General features: G+C 41.3%; 1 protein-coding gene across 2 annotated transcripts in view; it reads left to right on the forward strand.

Annotated features, from left to right (window-relative positions):
* MYO5B (myosin VB) overlaps positions 1 to 27944 on the forward strand; it is a 424200-nt gene that overhangs the window by 259458 nt on the left and 136798 nt on the right. For both annotated transcript variants that reach the window (XM_089681603.1, XM_089681604.1), the window contains exons 10-12: positions 8997 to 9262; positions 23027 to 23108; positions 27513 to 27653. In XM_089681603.1, coding sequence (XP_089537729.1) covers positions 8997 to 9262; positions 23027 to 23108; positions 27513 to 27653 — 489 coding nt within the window. The remainder of the gene's footprint in view (positions 1 to 8996; positions 9263 to 23026; positions 23109 to 27512; positions 27654 to 27944) is intronic.

The following is a 27944-nucleotide window of genomic DNA, read 5'->3' on the forward strand; positions in this document are numbered from 1 at the left end:
CTTATGTATTATACATGGAGATCATATCCCCCTTATGTATTATACATGGAGATCATATCCCTCCTTATGTATTATACATGGAGATCATATCCCCCTTATGTATTATACATGGAGATCATATCCCTCCTTATGTATTATACATGGAGATCATATCCCCCCTTATGTATTATACATGGTGATCATATCCCCTTTTTATGTATTATACATGGAGATCATATCCCCCCTTATGTATTATACATGGAGATCATATCCCTCCTTATGTATTATACATGGTGATCATATCCCCCTTATGTATTATACATGGAGATCATATCCCCCCTTATGTATTATACATGGTGATCATATCCCCCTTATGTATTATACATGGTGATCATATCCCCCTTATGTATTATACATGGAGATCATATCCCCCCTTATGTATTATACATGGTGATCATATCCCCCTTATGTATTATACATGGAGATCATATCCCCCCTTATGTATTATACATGGAGATCATATCCCCCCTTATGTATTATACATGGAGATCATATCCCCCCTTATGTATTATACATGGAGATCAGATCCCCCCTTATGTATTATACATAGAGATCATATCCCCCCTTATGTATTATACATGGAGATCATATCCCCCTTATGTATTATACATGGAGATCATATCCCCCCTTATGTATTATACATGGAGATCATATCCCCCCTTATGTATTATACATGGGGATCATATCCCCCCCTTATGTATTATACATGGAGATCATATCCCCCTTATGTATTATACATGGAGGTCATATCCCCCCTTATGTATTATACATGGAGATCATATCCCCCCTTATGTATTATACATGGTGATCATATCCCCCTTATGTATTATACATGGAGATCATATCCCCCTTATGTATTATACATGGAGATCATATCCCCCTTATGTATTATACATGGAGATCATATCCCCCTTATGTATTATACATGGAGATCATATCCCTCCTTATGTATTATACATGGAGATCATATCCCCCCTTATGTATTATACATGGTGATCATATCCCCTTTTTATGTATTATACATGGAGATCATATCCCTCCTTATGTATTATACATGGAGATCATATCCCTCCTTATGTATTATACATGGTGATCATATCCCCCTTATGATTATACATGGAGATCATATCCCCCCTTAATCTCCTCTTCTCAAGAGAGAATAAATTCAGTTCCTCTAATCTTTCCTCATAGCTGAGCTCCTCCATGCCTCTTATCAGTTTGGTTGCCCTTCTCTGTACTTTCTCCAGTTCCCCAATGTTCTTCAAGTGAATTGGTGCCCAAAACTGAACTGCATATTCCAGATGGTGTCAGTCAGTGTATCCTCTGATATGTATTTTTCATCAACGTTTGAATTGCCTGGGTTTTGTTCAGCAGCAGCCTATTTTATTTGTGCAATTAAATGACAAATGAGAAATCGCCTGTGTACCTCAGCCGCACAGATTGCTTTCAGTCAGCTAATAAAACACAGTGTGATAGTGGATCCATACAGTAAGCAACTTTCATTAAATGGATTGACTGTGCGTGTTATAAATCACAGCATTGGATTGTCGAAGAGCAATTCATTAGGAGAAATACTCTGCCGCAATAAATTTGTCACCCCTGTTGTAAGCGCTATAAATGTGACATTTCTCTGAATTATTGGTCTTAGAATTTGTTCTGGTTCTGATATAGCAAGCCTCACCCCCTGACACTGATAGGGCTTTATTGTGTTCCACGGGACCCATAAACCAGAAATTAGTCAGTAACATTCATTGACAGGTGTGTACAAATTCCTCTTGTTTTCCCTAATTAATGTCACATTATGATGTGTGTATCTAAACCCAAGAACAAAAATTGAATATATTGCAGCATACCTCTCCCTACATGTGGTGGCTGCATTAGTTCTTTTTTTTTCAAGCTAAATATATTTTGTGCAAGGACAGAAAATGTCTGTCGATCCCACCAGAAAGCCTGAATTCTTGTTAAAAATGCAAATTAGTTAAATACTTGTGAGCCACTAGAAGTTTTCTTACTTATAAAGCAATTAATTCCGTGTTTAAAAATAATATTAAATAATGAATGAAGTGAACCACTAATAAATCAATTAACGTGCTTAATTAGATTTTTAGATCGCCAGGTACTTTTTACACCCTCTCTAGGTGTATGGATGTTAATTACCTATATCTATATTGTACCGCGCTCCAAACTTATATAACTCTAAGTGCTCTAAATAAATTATGAATAAATATTGTGTATCACCAATAATTCAATAATAATCTATAACCATAATGCTTGAATCCATAATTGCATAATACTTAAATCCATGATTAAAGTGAGTCAAAAAATTCTAATAATATTTGTAAATCAGTGCATAAAAAACTGCGTGAATACAAAACTAATAAAAAGTGAAAAAATGAAAAAATATAAAAAATATAAAAAAATATATAAAAAATAAAAAATAAACTTAAAGAAAATTTATATAAGTGAATAATAGTTCAGTTCATACGAATTGAGATGGTAATGTAGTTCAATCTAATCTGCGTAGTAAGTCAATGTTCATGACATGAACCTCTCTCTCCTTCCTCCTCTCCTTTCTCCTCAACACAGCTTTTCTCAATAAGTACTTTCTCCTCTAGCTGCTTGGCTTATTCCTCCATAACCGATACATACAGAGAAGGGAAAAAAGAAAAGAGAAACATAGTGTCTTATCCTGGGTAACAAATGTTTAATGAGCTTCTGATCTCCCACTCACATGGTATCAACAAAAGTAGCGCTTTGTGTAAATATATTCAAATCCTCCTGCAAACAGCCCTGCAGGTGTGTGTATGTTCACTCGATATACTCGCCGTTCCTCTGTGGATGCGTGATGACGTCACCGCCCCTCCCCTACGCGTTACGCTACAGGGACTCGTAGCTTCCTCTGGGGGATGTAGTTTTGGGGGGGGAAAACTACATCCCCCAGAGGAAGCTACGAGTCCCTGTAGCGTAACGCGTAGGGGAGGGGCGGTGACGTCATCACGCATCCACAGAGGAACGGCGAGTATATCGAGTGAACATACACACACCTGCAGGGCTGTTTGCAGGAGGATTTGAATATATTTACACAAAGCGCTACTTTTGTTGATACCATGTGAGTGGGAGATCAGAAGCTCATTAAACATTTGTTACCCAGGATAAGACACTATGTTTCTCTTTTCTTTTTTCCCTTCTCTGTATGTATCGGTTATGGAGGAATAAGCCAAGCAGCTAGAGGAGAAAGTACTTATTGAGAAACGCTGTGTTGAGGAGGAAGGAGAGAGAGGTTCATGTCATGAACATTGACTTACTACGCAGATTAGATTGAACTACATTACCATCTCAATTCGTATGAACTGAACTATTATTCACTTATATAAATTTTCTTTCAGTTTATTTTTTATATTTTATATATTTTTTTATATTTTTTCATTTTTTCACTTTTTATTAGTTTTGTATTCACGCAGTTTTTTATGCACTGATTTACAAATATTATTAGAATTTTTTGACTCACTTTAATCATGGATTTAAGTATTATGCAATTATGGATTCAAGCATTATGGTTATAGATTATTATTGAATTATTGGTGATACACAATATTTATTCATAATTTATTTAGAGCACTTAGAGTTATATAAGTTTGGAGCGCGGTACAATATAGATATACTGAATTCTTGTTACTTCCTGATAGCGGAAGTAAAATCTTAGGCAAATGCTATCATGCATTCTGCTCGATGAACTACAGAACACCACCCCCCCCCTTTGTTACAGAGCTGTGAAGAAGGGGAGGTGTTTGTAGGCTAAATCAAGAATGCAGCCTAAGGTGACAACATCTCCATCAATATATAACAGTGAGTGAGCGTTGCCTCCCAAGTACAGGAAGTGTGTTACTGACAGGATCACCAGGGAAACAAAACCTAACAAATAAACTAATGCAACCACCACATCTAAGGATTGGTAATCTATATCAGGCCTTGAAATTTCCACTCGCCTGCTCACCAATGGCGAGTGGAAATTATGGTGGGGGCGAGTGTGCACCCCAGGGCCGTCTTGCTGAGCAGGCTCGGAGCTCAGGCCGTGTGTGTACATGTTTCTGTGCGTGTGTGTATGTTCATGTCTGTGTGTGTGTACAGGTGTCTGTTTGTGTGTGTTTGTTGGTGGCGAGTAACTCTTAAGGCCTGGCTAGTAGCTCAGGACTTGAAATTTGAAGCCCTGATCTATATTGTATTTAATTTTCATTTTTGGGCTAGTACACTTTGATTTTTGTTAGTTAGATATTGGGATAGTACATTCTCGGCGAGCTGTAAGAAGCCACAAAATGCCACATGAAAACGTCAGTTTTGAGTTCAAGTAGATCTAAAACCTAACTTGATTTCATTGCGTTTGCAAACAGCACTGGGTATCATAAGCAATTGTTTTTGGGGTTTTTGTTTTTTGCATCTCAGTGTGGATGATCTCCTTCCTGCCTACATGTACTTGCTCCAGTGTTGGCTGCACATTATTGGTCTGGACCAGTTTACTGTTGGTGACAACAGTGGTCCATGACTGCGATTCATGTCAGTACAGTCCACTAGGGGCGCATATGACAATGCAGGAATGCAGTTGTCACCCGAGCAGGAAGTGCCTTAGCACAAACGTCATGGTTGGATCACCAGGTATTATTTTAAAGCTCATCTCTAGGCTAAAATTAATTTTATATATAAGTAATATATTAAAATTTCCTCCAGTGTTCTCAGATGAAGGATTTTCACTAGCACTGGTCAGATATTTTCTTCAAAAACGATTCTTCGGAAACTTTCCCTGCAGTATTTCCTGTGCAGGGGACCGGATACCTGTTCCTGTTGAATGTACAGCATGGATGCCGGTCCCTTCAACTTCCCTGTGCATTATTATAATACAGTATTTCTAAAGCGCCAATGGTTCGCTCAGCGCTGTACATTACAAAGGGGGACAGAACATGTGACAGAACAATACCAATACAATGCAAAACATGAGGGGATCGAGGGCCCTGCTCTTTCGAGCTTACAATCTAGGAGGGAGGGGATAGTGGTACAGGAGGAGATAGCTGTGGGGGATGGAGTGGTAGGAAGAGTGGAGGAGGTCGGCAGGTTAGCAGGGGGTGGGGTAGGCTTCCCTGAAGAGATGGGTTTTCAGGGTGCACCTAAAGGAGAGGAGAGTAGGTGATAATCTGATGGGTTGGGGCAGGGAGTTCCAGAGGGTGGGTGACACCCTGGAGAAGTCCTGGAGGCAGGCATGGGAGTAGGAGACCAGGGAACTAGATATTGCCTCATATTGCACTGACCTAACCTTGTCAGCACAATCAAATCTTTGGTTGGGATTATTTTAAAAGATAAAATCACCTTCTGGAATAAAAACTTTGGTTGTGATTATTTTAGAGGATAAGATCACCTTCTGGAACAGGTTACATGTTCCCACCAAATTTAGGTTGGAACCTAAAATATGTTCTAGCTTTGGCAGCCAGTTTCCACTCATTGTAACAGCAGGCGGGCGGGCAGTGCTTTTCCTGTGAATGCATGCACTACAATTACCATCAGCCATTGCAGCGGAAGGCTTGTAGTTCTGAATTAACTGCGAGGTCGCTGATGAGCGTACTAGGTGTAATCCTAGACTCCCATCTGTCCTTTCAGCTTCAAATCTAATCGCTGTCCAAATCTTGTAGACTTCACCTCCGCAACATCTCCAAGATACGCCCGTTCTTAACTTAGGAAACCACTAAGCAACTTATTCACTCCCTTGTTATCTCTCACCTTGACTATTGTAACTTCCTACTCATTGGCCGACCTCATTGCAGGCTATCCCCTCTTCTGTCTATCATGAATGCTGCTACCAGACTCATCCACCTTACTAACCGTTCCATATCTGCCTTCCCTCTCTGCCAATCCCTCCACTGGCCTCCATTCAGTGTCCTCCACCCCCCTCTGCCAATCCCTCCACTGGCCTCCATTCAGTGTCCTCCATCCCTCTCTGCCAATCCCTCCACTGGCTTCCCATTGCCCAACGGATAAAATTCAAAACATTAACAATAACATATAAAGCCATTTATAACTCTGCCCCAAATTACATCACCAATCTTGTGTCCAAATATCACCCAAACCATACTCTTTAGCTCCCTTGTCTCCTCCTCGCATGCTCATCGCCAGGACTTCTCCAGAGCCTCCCCCATCCTCTGGAACTCTCTACCCCAATTTATCAGACTGTCGCCTACTCTGCTCACTTTTAGGGATCTCTGAAAACCTATCTCTTCAGCGAAGCCTATCCTGCCTTCAGCTAATAATGGAATCTTCTCTTCCCCCTACCAGTCCATCCCCCACAGTTATTACTTTTTGTACCACCAGCCCCTCCCTCTTAGATTGTAAGCTCCTAGGATCAGGGCCCTCCTAACCCTCTTGTATTGAACTGTATTGTTGCTTTATTGTCTCCCTTTATATTGTAAAGTGCTGAGCAAACTGTTGGCGCTATATAAATCCTGTATAATAATAATAATGAGCGGTCTCATAGTTGCCCTGCAGCTTGTAAACAGTCAGCCTATATGAAGATAGCTGCAGGACTTGTCCATTGATCACGGGCGCAATGCTTTCCAGGTTCCTTAGTGAAAAAATGATAAATACCCATTTGTTTACTGCAAAAATATGTGCATTTTTTTTTTTCCCGAAAGGTGAACTTTTTCTTATTCTACAGGTTATTTTTGCCTGTCTCTGTCCATCTACGCTTGTCGCTGCCCAGCTCCACACCTCGTGTAGCTCATGGCACAGTGCACATGCCCACTGTAAATGCCAATTATGACTGAGGGATCATGGAAAATGTAGTTTTAGAGAGCTTCCTACTGTGTGGTGTGGGGGAGAGTTGGGAATAGGTATGGAGAAAATATAATGTGCCTGATAATTTTTTTTATATAAATATTGCATTTGAATATTTTGTACTATCATATGCAGCCATTAGATGGAACTCTAAGCCCCTTTTCACATGTTTGTCTATCCTTGCTTGCTGTTTTGAAAATGCCTGCTGTTTACAGAGCTCAATATCTAAAGTACCAGTTTCCACACACAACAGTTGTGACTCACCACCACTACTCCCCCTTCTTGCCTGTCTGTACCAATGGTTTAGTGAGAATGTTTAACCAAAAAGAGACAGTGTCACGTACCTTAGATTGTGAGCCTGACGTGAACAGGCAGGCCTCCCGTACAGCTCCGGCTCGAGGGCCACTGGTAATGGGACAGTAGCCACAGGAGCACGGTGAGGTACAGTGAAGAAAATAAGTATTTGATCCCCCTGCTGATTTTGAATGTTTGCCCACTCACAAAGAAATGATCAGTCTAAAAATCGAATGTTAGGTGTATTGTAACACTGAGAGACAGAATAGCAACAAAAAATTCAAAAGAAATGCATGTCTAACAAATGATGCACTGATTTGCATGTTCATGAGGGAAATAAGTATTTGATCCCCTATCATTCAGCAGGAATTCTGGCTACCAGGTGTCTTTCATACAGGTAACAAGCTGAGATTAGAAGCAGTCTCTTAAAGGGAGTGATGCTAATCTCATTTTGTTACCTGTATAAAAGACACCTGTCCACAGGAGCAATCAAACAATCAGATTCCAAACTCTCCACCATGGCAAAGACCAAAGAGCTGTCCAAGGATGTCAGGGACAAGAATGTAGACCTACACAAGGCTGGACTGGGCTACCAAACTATCGCCAAGCAGCTTGGTGAGAAGGTGACAACAGTTGGTGCAATCATTCGTAAATGGAAGAAACACAAACAACTGTCAGTCTCCCTAGGTGAAGAAGCACATTAAGTTCCTGGAGTGGCCTAGCCAGTCTTAATCCGATTGAAAATCTGTGGAGGGAGCTGAAAGTTTGAGTTGCCAAACATCAGCCACCAAACCTTAATGACTTGGAGAGGATCTGCCAAGAGGAGTGGGCCAAAATCCCTCCTGAGATGTGTGCAAACCTGGTGGCCGACTACAGGAAACATCTGATCTCTGTAATTGCCAACAAGGGATTTGCCACCAAGTACTAAGCCATGTTTTGTCAAGATGAACAAATACTTATTTCCCTCATGGACATGCAAATCAGTGCATCATTTGTTAGACATGCATTTCTTTTGAATTTTTTGTTGCTATTCTGTCTCTCAGTGTTACAATACACCGAACATTCGATAGGCACGGGTCTTGCTTGACGGCAGGTTATAGGTAACAGCAGGGAGCAGAATCCAGATGCGGACTTGCGGACTGATGAACTGTAGCCAGTAAGGAGGCAGATGTGAAGTCAGACGACCTGGGTCGGTAACAATTGGGCAGATCAAGCATAGACGGCAGAGATGTCAGATCACATGCCAAGTCAGCGCAGAGGTACAATCGGACAAGATCAGGAGGCAGAAGAGTAGTCAAGGCAATCCGGGGTCAGGGCAGGTAGCAGAGAAGCGAAGATCAGGAACAAGCTGGGTAATATCAGAGGTTGGGCACAAGGATCAGGAACACACTCAGAAGCTGCAGACCAAACAGCAATGAGACAAGACTGCAGACAGTTTAAATAGCCCTTTTGGCGCCAGCATTCGTGACAAGCGTGGATACGCGAGTGCATTGATGTGTGCTTAGGCACATCTGTGCGATCCATTCTTGTTCTGCGCATGCGCATATTTATGCGTCGCAAACACTCACTTGTACTATGGACAAGCCTTTCTTGACAGACAGTCTGAAAGCAATCATCTTCTGTTGTGCTCTTTTTTTGTCATCCTTTAATTAAATGTGTATTTGTAAAGCAAAGTTTATATATCCATATTAAATAATATACAACAGCAGTTTAAAAATTCGAAGAAATGAAAAAAATTAAATAAAACTGTCTACAAACTAGTGTCCTTTTAGTGTTGTAATCCTGTTGACTTAAATATAAAGTAGTATTTTTTTTTTCAGCTTAATATTAATGCTTTCTCTGTTTCTTAGAAAGGGGACGACCATCTCGACCACTTCTGCACCTTGCTCGGCGTGGAACACGACCAGATGGCGCACTGGCTGTGCCATCGGAAATTGGTCACCACATCAGAGACGTACATAAAGAACATGCCCTTTCAGCAAGCCGTCAACGCAAGGAACGCTCTGGCCAAGCACATCTATGCTCAGCTCTTTAACTGGATCGTACAGCATGTGAACAAAGCTTTGCATACAACCATCAAACAGCACTCTTTTATTGGGGTGCTCGACATATACGGGTAAGACTTGACCCCCCGTGCTTCCCATTCGTGTACCTACAAATTTATACTTGTATATTTGTGAGTTTATACATGGAATGCTGGGATTTCAAATTTTATTTGTAGGACTATAGGTTTGTCAAACTGGTAAATTTCCAGCATACCTCTTAGCTGTCTTGGGTAGAAAAGAAAGATACCATTTTACATCAACATTATTGGGTAAAAGGCACACCCACTGCCTCACCCCCATCACTCTTCTATTATTTTTGGGGCAGGACTAATATCGTGACAAGGTTTATGCCTTTTGCAGTTCAGGGCCTAGCCTTAACCACTTCAAGTCCGGACACTCTCACCCCCTTCCTGTCCAGGCCAATTTTCAGCTTTCAGTGCTATCACACTTTGAATGACAATTGCGCGGTCATGCAACACTGTACCTATATGAATTTTTCTTACTTTTTTTGAGACAGATAAAACTTTTTTTTGGTAATATTTATTCACCACTGGGATTTTTATTTTTTTGCTACATAAATGAAAAAGTCCACAAATTTTGAAAAAAAGTGTTTTTCGTATAAAATTTTGCAAATAAATAATCTTTTTTTTGGTTATCTTTTTAGTAAAAAAAAACAAAAAAAAAACTAATTAGTTTATAACCAAAAATTTATAATTTTTTAAAAAAATTTAAATTTTTATTTTAAAAATAACCCAAATTAGTCTATAAACAAAAATTATAATTAAAAAAAAGTTACATTTTTATTTTATTTTTTTATATTATTATTTATGTTTTTTTTAACATACCGGCACCCTAGCAGTACAGTGCCATAGTGACACTGTACTACTTGTGGGGGGTGATGAAGATTTTTTTTTTTTTTTTACACGGATTGCCTTTACACCCATAAAGGCTGTAAAAGAAATAATTTCTCCTTCTCTCTGGCTGCATTCTTGCAGCCATTGAGAAATACTGTGAGAGCTGTGATTGGTCACAGCTTGTCACATGGCACAAGGCTGTTGTGAATAGCCTTGTACCATGTGACCTCTGTGATCATTCAGATTTCACACGTAGTAAGCAATAAAGTCAGAAGTGACATCATTGCTTACTACTCTTCATGTGATCGCTGATTGGCCAATCAGCGATCACATGATCGGGACCTCATATAGAGGTCCTGTACAGCGAGGACACAGCGGGCACCGGATCACGGAGCCACACGCTCCCAGGGAGTGCCCACAACCTGAAAATGCGAGTGCCGTTTATGAACAGCAACCCGCTCCTGCACTGCTCCCGTCCAGCCATTTATGTACATGGGCCGGACGGGAAGTGGTTAAAGTTGTTGTAAAGACTTCAAGTTTTTTACCTTAATGCATTCTCTGCATTAAGGTAAAAAAACTTTAATGTGCAGCACCAAGCCGCACTGTGTGTGTCAATGGACACACATAGCCCGACTTGGGATTGAATCCGCACATCTGTCCCCATAACAAGCAGTTTGCTATGGTGGCAGACACAGAAGAGGAAGACCAGGCAGGGTCGACGGAAGACCCAAGAAGAGAAGGTTCAGGGCCTCTCTGCAAAACCTTTGCAGAGCGCAAATATATATACACCATGTTTATTATTTTATAAGAAAAAAAAATACAGCTTTACAATCACTTTAACAATCACTGCTTTGGTACATACACTAAGAGCATGTGTATGAAACACATACCAGTGAAAAAAAAAAAAGTAAGCATGCAAAATGTGTTGGCGTTTCTGAAGTTGTTTTTGGCGTGTCAGGTGTCAGAAATGATTGCATTCAAATAATTTTTACCAATTTTGGTACACTTCTCTCAAAAGTACCCCAAAAAAGTGGGAAGTAATACATTATTGGTTCTTAAAGAGGAACTTCAGTCCCCTTATTGCTAGTCCTATCCCCTTTACTGGAGTCACCATCCTAGGCGGTCATGCACATGCGTTGATGTACCGAAGTGCTCTGCCCATCCTTTGGGATCGTGCACAGCTCTGCAGTAGATCTCTGCTTGCGTGAACACGGATCAATTAGGAGAGAATAGGACTTTATGTTTGGTCTGCGCATGCACTAATTCTTCACAGACATGCAAAGACGGAACAGAAGGTGCTGTACCTTCCTAATGTGCATCCGCGCATGCACAGATATGTCAGAGGTCTTTGCCACTCATTGAAGGCCAGACGGGGCCCTTCAGCACATCTGGGCTCAATGTAATCCTCATCTAGGTGAGGAAGGAGAAAGCGCAAAAAAAGAAATAAAAAAAAATATATAATTTTGGGAGAGGGAGGGTGCTGGAGCCAGTCTTATGCCCAGTATAACCCCTGATTCCAACACTTATCATCATCAAGCCCCTAACACACAATTATAAATACATGATCACAGCCATCCATACCGCCAAGTGACTATATACAAAGCCACATTTTTTTATTCTTTGTGAATAACTAACATTAAGTCCTGGTTCACACTGATGTGGTGCGGAATTTGCAGCGTTTTCTGTGCGAATTCCGCACCGCATCAGAATCACACCCCGTTCATGCGAACCGATGCGGGTGTTTATGTTAAGATAACAACACCCCGAAATCAGTCTGCAAAATGCGGTGCGATGTGCAGACTCAGATCACATAGATATGAATACCCATGCAATCCGATACTAGTGCGGACCGAAAGAAGGGTCCTGCACCTTTTTGTTGCGGGTGCGGTGCGATTTGAGCCATACATAATCTATGGCTTTGATCGCACCGCATATAAATCACATGTGATATGTACAGGAATGCGGTGTGAATACCCAATGCGATCCGATTCTAGTGCGGGCCCAAAAAGGGTCCTGCACCTTTTTGGCGCAGGTGTGGTGCGATTTGAGCCATACATAACGTATGGCTCCGATCGCACCGCACATAAATCGCATGTGATTTGCACAGGAATGCGGTGCGGTTCCTCTGCGAATCACATGCGATATACAGCATTAGTGTGAACCTAGCCTTAAAGAAAAACCGGTGTCAAAGTTTTGCCTTTAGATTCACTTTAATATCTTTTCATGCTGCCTCTGTGCCCAGCTATTCCTGCCTATCCAACCACTTAGCACAGCTAAAGCAATCTAGTTCTTTCTCCTTGGGCTCCGGTGACCTTTTAAAAATTGCACTTGTCCCGCAGCTTGGTACATTTTTTTGGTCACCGGACTCCTTGGTGGAATGGTAATACTAACAGCAGGGGGTACAGTTCCATATATAATTGGATTTTGGAAGTGGGCAGCCGGATTCGTGTGAACACTTGGGTAATTGTTCTCTTCTCTGATGCTTTCCCTGCATTTGTAGAGGTAATTAGTTGGTTAATATAAATCTCTCCTCCTTTGCTCTGCTCTGTGGGCTCCTCTATCAAGAAGGTTCAGACTAGTGCGCTGTTCCTCCTTAATTGTCCTGAGAGACTTGCCGGTCTCAAAACAGATGAATGTGCGATTTCCTCCTGCAGTTATAAATGAACAATTAGTAAATTTGTCTCTGGATGCAGCTTTTAGCTTATTACCTGAGCTTGTTTCAGCTCTTTGTAAAAGCAGGAAAATGAGAAGCTTCCCTGGAACAAGAAACAGACGCAAAGGAGCCTGTTATAAGTCACCTGTATGTTACAGTGGTGACAACTCTGCTGTGTTTGATGCCCTACATTGTATGGCTAGTACAAGAGAGTAGATTGAACATATATCACCTGCCTGTAGTTTTAATGTTCTCCCTGTGCCTGCGTGGGTTTCCTCCAGGTACTCCAGTTTCCTCCCACACTCCAAAGACATGCTTGTAGGTTAATTGGCTCCTGTCTAAATTGGCCCTAGTATGTATGGATGTGAGTAATGCAGGCCATAGACGGGGAGAAAACCGGCCGTTTTTTTTTTTAGAAAAACGAAAAATCGGTCGTTCAATCAGCTGACATTACCACCATTGGTAAAAAAAAGTCGTCTGATTTTCGTCCAGTCTACGGCTGGCAATTAATATAATAGCGGTGTCCCTGCAGAGAGCTCCACTATATTTGACATTTAAAAGAAGAAGAAATAGAATATGAATAATAAGAAGAAAAAGTTGCAACATTGTATCTATTTGTATCCATTTAGGATACAGATGTTTCTATTCGGAAACAAACAGATACAATGTTGCAACCCTTATACTTTTAAATGTCAAATATCATAGCAGAGCTCTCTGCAGGGACACCGCTGATAGATTTGACATTTCTAAGTATTGCAGTTACAAACATTGCATCTATTTGTATGGATACAAATAGATACAGATGTTCTTCTTTTTCTTTGGTCACGGCTCATGCGCATTTTTTTAATCGGGAAAAAGATCGCCCGATTTGCCCATCATTGTCGTGAAAATCGGCTGATGGGCAAAATCGGTTGTTTTTTTTTCCAACATGAACGATTAAAAAAATGTGTCAAAATCAAGAAAACCGGCTGACCAATTCAGCCACTAACTATCTATTTTGGACGAATTTTTGGCCGGTTTTCTCCCCGTCTATGGCCTGCATTAGGAACCTTAGATTCTACACCCCTTGAGGGTTAGGGACTGATGTGAATGTACAATATATATGTAAAGTGCTGCGTAAATTGATGGCGCTATATAAGTACCTATAATAATAATATATGGGAAATGTGGCATTTTCTCCACTGTTCATTGAGGGGCACAGTACTGGAGATTCATAACCAGTGGGTATATTGCCAGGTACCGGAGGATTGGACAGTATGTGAAAATAAAATACAGGTTCGCTCCCTCTAGAGGAGCAGAAATCCTCAAACTTTTTAAACGAAGGGTTAAGGTTGCCATTCGTTCCTGTTTTCCGGGGACCATCCCCATCATGGGAGGTCTGTCTCTGGGAAATGGGCATCCCTGGCAGATTTTTCTGTTTTTCCACGCAGAAGGCAGAGATCAAAAATGGTGCCAGCGTGTGCGTGGCTGTTCATTCTTCTCCAGACCCCTCTAGCCCTGCTGCACAACCCGTACAAGGCAGCATTAGTTGATGGTTACTTAACAAATGGCGCTGGCAAAGTGCCCTGCATGTGCTCGGCTATTCATGCTGCCGCACACACGCAGACTGCACCAAGTGAGCTGTTTTAAAATTGGATTGGCGCTCGCAGTGTGAGTTGGAGCCTGAGCACTGCAGCTTTATTCTACCAGGCGGCTCCCACGGACAAATCCGGGGACAATGCTGCAAGCATGGCTGGGAAGACTGCTGCCATGATCCCTGTTACTCCTCTGAACAAGTATGTTACCCTATTCTGACCCCTGAACTTTGTTACTTAATGATTGAGTAACACACAGAAATTCAGACTTCAGGATTAAGTAACACAAAGTCTTATTCCTGACCCTGAACTTTGTGCGTTACTTAAAGTGTTACTAAACCCACAGCAGTACAATCAGTCTGTATATGCAGTAAAGAATGCTTGTTATAATCACTGTGGAACCTAAGGGGTTAATCCTCCACATTGTGTAAAAAGGCTGTTTGATCCTGTCTTATCTGATCCTCCCTGATCACATGCCTCCTCCCTTTTTTTTTTTTTTTTTTTTTTTTTTTGGGGAGGGTGCATGTGATCAGCACAAGACCAATCAGGACTGTCCAGGTGGATGGTCAGGGGTCATGCAGCCTCATAGGACAGTAAGAGGAAAATGAAAATTTCTCCTACAAGCTTTAACTAGTGCTTGGTCAGACACTGCATTTCCATGTTCTGTGTACTGATATAGTGAATGCAGGGTCCTGGGTTTAATAACACTTTAATCTTAAACCCTGAGATCTGTACATTTCTTAATCCTGACCCCTGATCTCTGCGTGTTACTTAATCCTGACCCCTGAACTCTGCGTGTTACTTAATCCTGAACCCTGAGTGTTACCTAATCCTTACCCCTGAACTCTGCGTGTTACTTAATCTTGACCCCTGAACTCTGCGTGTTACTTAATCTTGACCCCTGAACTCTGCGTGTTACTTAATCTTGACCCCTGAACTCTGCGTGTTACTTAATCCTGAACTCTGCGTGTTACTTAATCCTGCACCCTGCATGTTACTTCATCCTGAACCTTGTGTGTTACTTAAAGTGGAGTTCCACCCAAAAGTGGAAGCTCCACTTGTTTGCCTCCTCCTTTCCTCCACTGCCATATTTGGCACCTTGTGGGGGAAAGGGGGGAAGGGGGGAGCGGATACCTGGTTTTGACAGGTACCCACTCCCACTTCTGGCTCAGGTCGCCGCAGTGAAGTGAGCCTGAAGTTCAGCCCCTGTCCGTCCTCCCACAGTCTCCTGGGAACTTTCACAGGTCCCAGAAGACTGCTGGACCAATCAAGATGTGCATCGCGACTTGCGCATGCTAAGTGGGCATAAGCCACAAGCGGTCACAGCCTGGTGCCCCCAGTTGAGATGCTGGCGCCAGGGAGAGAAGAAGAGAAGGGACGGCGCAGGTGAGCACGTCACAGGACCCTGGGACAGGTAAGTGTGTGTTTATTAAAAGTCAGCAGCAACAGTTTTTGTAGTGGCTGACTATTAATAAACACAAAAACGGCTGGAACTCTGCTTTACCCTGACCCCTGAACTCTGTGTGTTACTTAATCCTGACCCCTGAGCTCTGTGCTACTTATTCCTGACCCCTGAACTCTGCGCTACTTATTACTGACCCCTACACTCTATGCTTTATACACTCTTGACCCATACAAGCATAGGTTCTGGTTTACTTTAACCATATCCACTTAAGACCACCCTCCCCCCTCCCCAGGATTTATATAGTGCCAACAGTTTGCTCAGCGCTTTACAATATAACGGGAGACAATACAGCAACAATACAGTTCAATACAAGAGGGATAGGAGGGCCCTGATCCTTGGAGCTTACAATCTAAGAGGGCCAAGTAATGTTGAAAAAGTACGGATTCACAGAATAGATAAAGCAGGGAGATCCGTGCACTGCAGGTCCTCAGGTGTGGCTTCCTCTCAAGCGAAGACAACAGAGAGCAGTACAGCATTGAGATCACCAAATCTCATTCCAAATCTTCTGAGACCAACAGTCAGGGACAGCAGTGCCTTAGATCAGGGGTCTTCAGATTTCAAAACACAGGGCCAGTTTACTGCCCTTCAAATATTAGAGGGGCCAGACTTTGGCCAGCGGGAGTAGAAAATGTCCTGGCATTAGTAGGAGTAAACATAGGCTTGGTGGTCAATGAAGTAAAAACAAAATACATGAATTGTGTCAGTGAGAGGAATAGTGATAGTGCCCCATGAATGGCGTCAGTGGGAAATTAGTCTCTGGTGTGGGTGGGAGGAATAGTGCCACATTGTTGGTGTCATTTGGGAGGAATAGTGCCACATTTTGGATGTTGGTGGAAGGAATGGTGTCTGGTATCGGTGGAAAAAGGAAACGTGCCCCAAGAGCCGCATAAAGATAAGCAAAGGGCCACATGTGGCCAGCAAGCTGCAGTTTGGAGTCCCTGCCTTAGATGATCTCACACTGCAGCTATATACAGTTGTGTCCAAAATTATTCAACCCCCAATGCTGTAAAGGGGTTTAGGGACTATAGTGTACATTTGGAATTGTATTCAGAATCAAATCCTACAAGGACGTTGTAACTACCCAAATGCAACTAAAATGACATCAATTGTTTATGTAATACAGTAGTAAATGGTTCTTATGTGGTTTCTTCATTGCCACAATTATTCAACCCCTTAAAGACTACCACTCTGAAGAACAGAGGTTCATACAGGTGCTTTCCATCAGGTATTGAAAACACCTGTGGATGTCACCGAGCAGCAATCAAGCATAATAAGCACCAATTAGGCAGCTTTAAAATGACTGTGATACTCAGCTCCTTCTAGACATTTACTGGTGTGGTTACAAACATGGTGAAGGCAAGAGAATGGTCCAGGAAGACAAGAGAAGAGGTGATTTCTCTTCACAGGAAGGGCAATGGCTATAAGAAGATTGCAAAGATGTTAAACATACCAAGAGACACCTTAGGAAGCATCATTCGCAAATTCAAGGCAAAGGGCACTGTTGAAACGCTACCTGGTCGTGGCAGAAAGAAGATGCTGACTTCGACTGCTGTGCGCTACCTGAAGCGTAGAGTGGAGAGAAGTCCCCGTGTGACTGCTGAGGAACTGAGAAAAGATTTGTCAGATGTGGGTACAGAAGTTTCAGCCCAGACAATAAGACGCACACTGCGTAATGAAGGCCTCCGTGCCAGAACTCCCAGGCGTACCCCCTTGCTGTCTCCAAAGAATAAGAAGAGTCGACTGCAGTATGCCAAAAGCCATGTGGACAAACCACAAAAGTTGTGGGATAGTGTTCTGTGGACTGATGAAACAAAATTAGAACTGTTTGGGCCCATGGATCAACGCTATGTTTGGAGGAGGAAGAACAAGGCCTATGATGAAAAGAACACCTTGCCTACTGTGAAGCATGGTGGAGGGTCAATCATGCTTTGGGGCTGTTTTGCTTCTGCAGGTACAGGGAAGCTTCAGCGTGTGCAAGGTACCATGAATTCTCTTCAGTACCAGGAGATATTGGATGGAAACGTGATGCAGTCCGTCACACACCTGAGGCTTGGGAGACGTTGGACCTTTCAACAGGACAATGATCCCAAGCATACCTCCAAGTCCACTAGAGCATGGTTGCAGAGGAAAGGCTGGAACATTTTGGAGTGGCCATCGCAGTCACCAGACTTAAATCCGATTGAGAACCTCTGGTGGGACTTAAAGAAAGCAGTTGCAGTGCGCAAGCCTAAGAATGTGACTGAACTGGAGGCCTTTGCCCATGAAGAATGGGCGAAGATACCCGTAGATCGCTGCAAGACACTTGTGTCAAGCTATGCTTCACGTTTAAAAGCTGTTATAACTGTAAAAGGATGCTGTACTAAGTACTAAGATTGAATGTCACTTGGGGGTTGAATAAAACTGATAATGCTGTGAGCACAGAAAAGACATTTGTGGTTATTTCATTATAACTGTTATGTTATATTTGTCTGACCTACAAGTGCCTCTTTAATGTAAATGTAAGCAAGATGACTGAATGATCAAAAGCAATGTCAAACTGGCCAAAACACTCAATTTCAGTGGGGGTTGAATAATTTTGGACACAACTGTAGCTATAAGGCTTCATCTACTGGAAGTACACCAGTGTTTTTCAGGAAGCACTCAAAACAACAGGTAGACATTTTCATATGTGCCATTCAAAATAGCAAATCTTCACTTCTTGAGTTCATCTCTGCTTTAGGCATGAAATACTTCTGCCTGAGAACCACCGCGTTACGCGGGATCATGCTGCGCCCAAACAGTTTTAAGAAAGTATAGCAGTAGCAATATAAAATGACATCAGTAGTTATTCCCTAGGCTTCACTAACGCTGCAAGCAGAACAAAATCTCATTATACACAAAGGCTGCGATGATTTTATAAATATACTGTAATTAATGTGTTTGCAAGATTGAGATCTAAATACACGAAGGAGCAGAACGATCTGTGTTATGGTACAGCGGTCTTCTGCATCTGTCTGTGTCCGCTGTTTTCACTGATATTCCAGAGATACACAGACAATCCTTTTCCATCCGTAAACTCTGTGTCTCTATGCTGTACAGCTCACTGGCTGCAGTTTGTCACTGCCCTGGAGCGTCCTCCGGCAGTCATTCTTGATGAGAGCAATCTTGGGGGGAGCCAAAAGAATTTTTAAAGCCAAACTCCCAGTAGATATAAAGTCTAAAATGATTGAAGCTCTATTATTATTATTAAATTAATTTCACTTATTTACAGTATATAGCAGCAACAGTTTATGCAGAGCTTTACAACATGAGGGCAGACAGTCAGTACAATTACAATACAATTTAAAACAGGAGGAATCAGAGGGCCCTGCTTGTAAGGGCTTGCAATCAATAATTATTAATACACACACAATATATACAGTTGTGTTCAAAATAATAGCAGTGTGTTGAAAAAAGTGAACAAAGCTCAAAATCCTTCTAATAGCTTTTATTTCCATACACACAAATGCATTGGGAACACGACACATTCTATTCCAAATCAAAACATGAAGAAAAATAGATCAAATTTGTGTTGTTCCTCTAAAAAAATTGAAGAAAAGTGAATATTAGACGGTTCAAAAAAATAGCAGTGTTTGTATTCTTCTTTACAAACTCAAACATTCACTATATAAACCGAAAAATGTTTGAAGATTTTGCTTTCCTTTGAATCACTAAATGAATATTTGGTTGTAGTCGCACTGTTTCTGAGAACTGCTGTACATCTGTGTTGCATGGAGTCACCCAACTTCTGGCCCCTGTGGTCAGGTATTCCAGCCCAGGATGATTGGACTACATTCCACAGTTCTTCTCTATTTCTTGGTTTTGCCTCAGAAACTGCATTTTTGATGTCACCCCACAAGTTTTCTATTGGATTAAGATCCGGGGATTGGGCTGGCCACTCCATAACGTCAATCTTGTTGGTCTGGAACCAAGATGTTGCACGTTTACTGGTGTGTTTGTGGTCGTTGTCTTGTTGGAACACCCATTTCAAGGGCATTTCCTCTTCAGCATAAGGCAGCATGACCTCTTCAAGTATTCTGATGTATTCAAACTGATCCATGATCCCTGGTATGTGATAAATAGGCCCAACACCGTAGTATGAGAAACATCCCCATATCATGATGCTTGCACCACCATGCTTCACTGTCTTCACAGTGTACTGTGGCTTGAATTCAGTGTTTGGGGGTCGTCTGACAAACTGTCTCCGCCCACTAGACCCAAAAAGAACAATCTTACTTTCATCAGTCCACAAAATGTTGCGCCATTTCTCTTTAGGCCAGTCAATGTGCTCTTTGGCAAATTGTAACCTCTTCAGCACAAGTCTTTTTTCCAACAGTGGGACTTTGCGGGGGCTTCTTGCAGATAGCTTGGCTTCACATAGGGGTCTTCTAATTGTAACAGTCCTCACAGGGAACTTTACACCTTCTTTCATCTTCCTGGAGCTGATTGTTGGCTGAGTCCTTGTCATTTTGGCTATTCTTCTATCCATTCCAATGGTAGTTTTTCGCTTTCTTCCACGTCTTTCAGGTTTTGGTTACCATTTTAAAGCATTTGCGATTATTTTAGCTGAGCAGCCGATCATTTTCTGCACTTTTTTATATGTTTTCCCCTCTCCAATCAACTTTTTAACCAAGGTACGCTGTTCTTCTGAACAATGTCTGGAACGACCCATTTTCCTCAGAATTTCAGAGAGAAATGCACTGTAACCAGCATGTACAACATTTGCTGCCTTCCTTCCTTAAATAAGGGCAATAATTGCCACCTGTTTTTCAAAGAATGAATGACCTCACTAATAGAACTCCACACTGCTATTATTTTGAACATGCCCCTTTCAATGAGTGATTCAATTACACAGAATCAGCAGCATGCATGTCATGACTGTTGGGTCTGTTGGATTTCTATAACTCTACTACACCTGCTAGTAAATTATTTGCCATGTAGAAATATCATTTCTACCAAAAACAGTGATTGATCCGGTTAGTGATGTCTAACTGCTATTATTTTGAACACAACTGTATATATATATATATATAATATATACACACACACAAATTTATTTTTCTATTTTTTAATTTCATTTAAAAAAAAATGTTGGTTTTTTTTCTTCTTTCTATGGAATATGTTTAAGTACCTGAATTTGACTTTGTATCAGCCTCCTACTGTCACTGTACAGAAAAGCTTAGACTGTGGGCATAGAAGCAGCACCTTTAGCAATGAGCTGATAAGTCGACTGCTTCTTCTCTACTGTATCAGAGGCTGGGGGAGGGAGAAGACCTGTAGGCATTTCACAAATGCAGTGGAGTCAAATCAGGTCTCCCACCAGACAGCTGTGTGGAAGAGCTGTGTAAATCTCAGCACTGGATAGACAGAAATTAAGCCAGAAATCCTTTGGCAGGTCAAACAATTCTCACATATGCATTTGTTCATTGTATATAAAGAGTAACTCCACTTTTGTTAAGCAAAAAAAAGTAATTTCTCTCTTGGTGACCTATATACATTGCAGAGCTTTTAATAAACTTTGTTTCTGAGTCCTACCTTTTGTTATTCTGTGGAAATATCTGTCTGTCTGTGTCCATGTGCAGAGTAAGTCTGTATGGGAGAGGTTTTATAATTATGAGTCAGCAGGGTTCTAATGAGGAAATTGGCAGGGCCTGCATCCCATTGGGAGTGTTACCTTTGGGAAGTATCTCATCAAATAGGCCATTTTTGTTGCAGGGGATGCTCAAAATGTGATTTGTATCTTAGTGCAGACTTCTGGGAAAATCAGTGAGCCATTCAAACAAGCAGGAAATTATATTTCTGGATGGGGTTTGTTCACCATCTGTTTACAGAACACCTCCAGGTAGCCATATTGCATTGCATTTTGCAGACAATTACAGTGCTGCAGGATGAAAGAAAAAGGTCATTTTTAATTCTTGAATTCATTAACAATATGACTTGTGTTGCAACTGTAAACGCTATATTAATTTTTTTTTTTTTTTGCTAATTTTTTTGCACGAAAGTGGAGTTGCCCTTTAACCATTTGCCTGCAGTTCAGCGTTACCTTTTTTGGATATACACGTGAATTTGTCTTCTGACTGTATTTAACTGCAGGTAGGAAAGAATTTCTTGATTTCCCAGAGTTGGGCTCTAAGGCAGCCCATTCATAATTATTTATTATTATATTTTATTTATTTCAGGTACTTATAGAGCGCAGTCAATTTTACGCAGCGCTTTACATATATATTGTACATTCACATCAGTCCCTAACCCTCAAGGGGCGTACAATCTAAGGTCCCTAACTTACATTCATACATACACATACTAGGGACAATTTATACAAGAGCCAATTGACCTACCAGCATGTCTTTGGGGTGTGGGAGGAAACCAGAGTTCTGGGAGGAAACCCACGCAGGCACAGGGAGAACATGCCAACTCCAGGCAGGTGATGCCATGGTTGGGATTCAAACCAATGAGCCTAGTACTGCCAAGCGGAAGTGCTAACCATTTAGCCACTCCATCTATTATGAATGGGTTGACAGCGCACAACGATGAATTAAAAAAAGGAAAACTGACCTTTTTTTTCAAACCACAGCAATGGTATATGTTTTGTGGTGCGCTGTGCTCTACTGTGCAATGAGTTGGGGTGCCATGGACAATGAATCGCTCTGCACATAGAGTAAGTGGGTTCCCATGTGTTGTGGCCTTGTGCGTTAACGTGTATTTTACGGGCACGTGTTCCCATAATGCCCAAGTGGCAATAGGAGCTTAAAGGGTTAGTACACCTTTTCAGAAAAAATTAAAATATGAACCAACACCCTACATCCTCCCCACCTCCCGGTCCTCGGTGCACTCACCTCTGTGGGTAATTATCTGTCACTGCCTGTGCAGCCGGTGCAGTGATCCGGGGATTTGACTCTTCTTCCCTGTCTTTCCTTGGGACTTCTGGGAAAGATCAGAGTGATTCTGATTGGTCACAGTGGTCACCTGCTAGCAGATGTAGATATCCTTTTATAGAAGTGCCATGGATGATTTGCAAAGGCACATGTATTATAATAACTGTAAAGCGTGCATGTGCTATTGAATGCTACAAAACACCTCCACGGCTATGCAGTAAGTCAAGTTCACAGGTTCAGACAGCAGTGTGTATGGTGCAGCAGATTTTTGTGACTCTCTTCAGACACTTCTGCTGGCACTTCACCTTAGGAGTTAATGGTCTGGTATATTGTAGGATGTTATTCGTATTTAATTCTGTGTCCTCCTCACTGCTGATCATTCACAATTCTTTACAGGTTTGAAACATTCGAAATAAACAGCTTTGAACAATTCTGCATCAACTACGCCAATGAAAAGCTACAGCAGCAATTTAACTCGGTGAGTCAGCAGTAAGAGTCTTTATCCATTATTGTATATTGCAGGCATTTTATATAGTGCCGACAATTTACGCATCGCTTTACATATATATTGTACATTCCCATATGTCCCCTGCCCTCAAGGAGCTCTCAATCATACATACACATTCATACATTCACATTCATACATACACAATCATACATACACAATCATACATACACATTCATACATACACATTCTACACAATCATACATTCACAATCATACATACACATTCATACATACACATTCATACATACACAATCATACATACACATTCATACATACACAATCATACATACACATTCATGCATACACAATCATACATACACATTCTACACTATCATACATACACAATCATACATACACATTCATACATACATACACATTCATACATACACATTCAAACATACACATTCATTCACACACAATCATATATACACATTCTACATAATCATACATACACATTCATACATACACAATCATACATGCACATTCATACATGCACATTCATACATGCACATTCATACATACACTTTCATACATACACATTCATTCATACACAATCATACATACACATTCATTCATACACAATCATATATACACATTCTACATAATCATACATACACATTCATACATACACAATCATACATGCACATTCATTCATACACAATCATACATACACATTCATTCATACACAATCATATATACACATTCTACATAATCATACATACACATTCATACATACACATTCATACATGCACATTCATAGATACACATTCATACATACACTTTCATACATACACTTTCATACATACACATTCATTCATACACAATCATACATACACATTCATTCATACACAATCATATATACACATTCTACATAATCATACATACACATTCATACATACACAATCATACATGCACATTCATAGATACACATTCATACATACACTTTCATACATACACAATCGTGCATACACATTCATACATACACATTCATTCATACACAATCATACATACACATTCATTCATACACAATCATACATACACATTCTACGCAATCATACATACACATTCATACATATACAATCATACATACACATACTAGGGCCAAATTAGACAGGAGCCAATTAAAGTGTTACTAAACCCAGGACCCTGCATTCACTATATCCGCTCTCTCAGGACCCTGCATTCATTATATCCAGGCTCCCACAGCACACACAACATGGAAATGTAATTTTTTTAGTAAATATAAACTGCTAAATTAATTTTCTCATCAGCAGTATATAGCAGTCTTCTGACTTCTATCAGTGTCTGGCTGAGCACTGGTTAACACCTTATCATATGACGCCCAGTCACAACGGCGAATGTCCCACCCGGTCGTCAGTCTGCTATAGGCCGGGCGGGACACTCGCCGTTGTGACTGGGCGTCATATTATGTCCTGTCAAAACGATCCGCGCAGCAGTGCTTACTGTCACCGGCTGTGTTCACGGGGCACAGCCGATGACATATCACTACAATAGCTCGTTCCCAGTGTCATGTGACCGCTGTGACCAATCACATCAGATCACAGGTCAATTGTATACAATGGATGGCTTCCTGTCATGCCATCCACTGTATACAGTTATGTTGTTAGCTGTGATTGGTCAAGGCAGTCACATGATACAGACAGGGCCAATCACAGCCCATCTGTATGATGTGATCAGCTTTGCCCAATCACAGCTAATCACAACAAAACACTGAATGAATCAATTTCATTCAGTAACAATGATTGCAAATATCAATTAAATACATTAGTATTACCAATCATAATGTGTTAATCAAAAAAAAAAATCCTGTTCACTTGCCCAGTTTAATGTTACTATGGTAACATTGTATTGCTTTGGTCACAGTGTGCTGAAAAATAAAATAGTTAAAAAAAAAAGTAAAAATGTAATAAAAAATAATAGAAACATTTGAAAAAAAAATACAAATTCAATTATAATTATTATTTTTACCAAAGAAATGTAGCAGCATACATTTTGTCCTAAATGTATGAAGAAATGTTATTTATTTGCAAAATTTTATAACAGAAACAAAGAAAAGTGCATTTTTTTCAAAAATTTCAGGTGATTTTTGTTTTATTTAGCAAAAATAAAAAACTCAGTGGTGATTAAATACCACCAAAAGAAATCATTATTTGTGTGAAAAAACTGATAAAAATGTCATATGGGTACAGTGCTGCATGACCACACAATTGTCATTCAAAGTGCGACAGCGCTGAAAGCTGAAAATTGGCCTGGGCAGGAAGAGGGTATAAGTGCCCGGTATTGAAGTGGTTAAAGCTTGAAGGAGGAGTTTTCACTCTCCTCTGACTGTCCTGTGAGACTGCATGACCCCCCTCTGTCTGGACAATGCTGATTGGCCCTCTGCTGATCACATGTACCTTCCCCCAAAAAAAACCCTCCAACAATACACGTCAAAATGAGCATGTGCAGAGTGCTTCCTAGAGCTCTGTACTGTCAGCAGATGGACTGGGAACAGTAGAAGAAGGGGAGGATTAGAGAAGACAGGATCAAACAGCCTTTTTACGTATAACAAGCATGCTTTACTGCATATACAGACTGATTTTAATGATGTGGGTTTAGTAACACTTTGACCTACCAGCATGTCTTTGGAGTGTGAAAGGAAACCAGAGTACCCAAAGGAAACCCACACAGGCACAGGGAGAACATACAAACACCAGGCAGGTGGTGTCATGGTTGGGTTTCGAACCAACGATCCTAGTGCTGCTAGGTGGAAGTGATAACCACTTAGCCACTACCCATAAGCAATGAGAAGTCTGAGCTGTACATTTATTAATATTTAATCTTGAGTTTGTCATGTTCGATACTAACAGACATCCTTTTTTTATCAGCAAAACAGGAAATATTGCATGTGACTATTTCATATTTTGGCAGTTGCAGAATTCATGACATTGTCACCTGTCTGTTCAATCTTTTTTTACAGCTCTGCTGTGAAATAGAGCTTAGAGAGCAGGTTGGATTAATTTACGCTCAAGGCAAAGAAAAAGGACACACCCATCCGTCTTTCTTTAGGCTTGGTTCACATCTGTGTGGGTGGTGCCGCTGCGGATACGCAAGAAAATCCGTGCAGCCGCACCACCCGCACAGAGGAATGCGGACCAGCGGGTGGGTGCCATTATTTCTAATGGCACGCTGCTCGCTCTTGAAAACGCAACCGTACTGGGATCCGAGGTTCCCACGTGGGCTGCGTTTTAAGAAGAAGTGCAGGGGCTTCTTCTCTGCGTGTCACAGGGCACGGGAGTCCATTCAAATGAATGGGCTCTCGTGCCCGCGCAAAACGCGGCCTGCACGGCCACATATATGTGAACCAGGGCTTAGACTGTCATAGATGGTTCAAATCTTGGCCAGATCAACGGAGACTGGCTGAGATTCGAACCATCTATGGGCAGGCTGATTGTAATCAATTTGATTGTTGTATGACTTTGGTACAAGCGGCATGTCGGAATTTTACATGCGATTATTGCCAATGGCCATAGCCACTAGGAATAATCATTGTGTTGGGGCTCCCCCAAACCCCCCCCCCGGTCTGGAGAACACAATAGCTCCACAGGAGGGATTCCCCCATCAACACAGGGAAGAAAATTGCATAATCTGTGGCCTGCCTTAGGAGAAACAGATCCTGGATTAATTTATTGTACTGATTCTGTCAGACAAATGTTTTGCAAAGTGAGTGTAATGGACAAGTGATGTGCAGTGTCAGTTTTTAAATTTAAAGCCCAACTCCACGCAATTAAAAAATGATTCCTTGCAGTGGGGCTGTGCCTGCACTGCAAAGGTTTATTGCTTGTTTAGGTCTAGGGGAACAGTAAAAGGAGATATACTTACCCGATCCTCTGCTCCTCCCCACATCTAGACCAGTCCCTGCAGCTTTTGCACCCACACATTACACTGGTATAGGGTCTCTGACCTCATGAAGACCAGAGCATGGTCCATAGCCCTGCTCTGGACATTAGGACACCATGGGACAGTCCACTACTGGATCTCGTGGGAGCGCCACCTGCTGGGGAAGCGGAGGATCACGTAAGTAAAACTGTTTTTCCTCTCCCCTAGACAAATTTACCCTTGCAGTGTGGGCACAGCCTCAATGCAGGGGATCATTTTTTGTTATCTGCCTTGAATTGGGATTTAGAAAAAGTCACCTATGCACAATTAAAATTTCAGTTATTAAAATGTGTACAAACTAAAAAAAATTAATTTTTTTCTAATATAAAATGAATTCCCATCAGAAGTGTGGATTTAGACCTTATAATATTAGAAGGGTGATGTCCAGTGTGAAATGAAATGGCATTTTGTTAAGTGATGCCTGTTCTTTTTATAGCATGTATTTAAACTGGAACAAGAGGAATACATGAAGGAACAGATCCCATGGACTCTGATTGATTTCTATGATAATCAACCCTGCATTGACCTGATCGAGGCAAAACTTGGCATTCTGGACCTTCTGGATGAGGAATGCAAGGTGTGGTGTACTTTGTGTTTGTTGTGACATGTCTGCATGAGCTCTTATATTTGCCTGAAGTTCCACCTTAAAGTGGGCAAAACTTTAAAAAATATTTGGATAGAGTAAGGGAGGGTTATAACCCCTGTCAGTTTATTTTTTGCCATCTGTGTCCCATTGGGGAGATTTACCTTCACTTCCTGTCCCGTTGCCAAAACAGGAAGTGAGGAAAACTCTTCAAATTAAGGAAATTCCTTGGGGACACCCAGGTGATCAGAACTAGTCCTCATTGGTAGATTTCCCCTCTATTAC

This window comes from Staurois parvus, unplaced genomic scaffold, assembly GCF_062004578.1.
Source record: "Staurois parvus isolate SC_StPar_1 unplaced genomic scaffold, SC_StPar_1.0 ptg000272l, whole genome shotgun sequence".
Classification (NCBI taxonomy): domain Eukaryota; kingdom Metazoa; phylum Chordata; class Amphibia; order Anura; family Ranidae; genus Staurois; species Staurois parvus.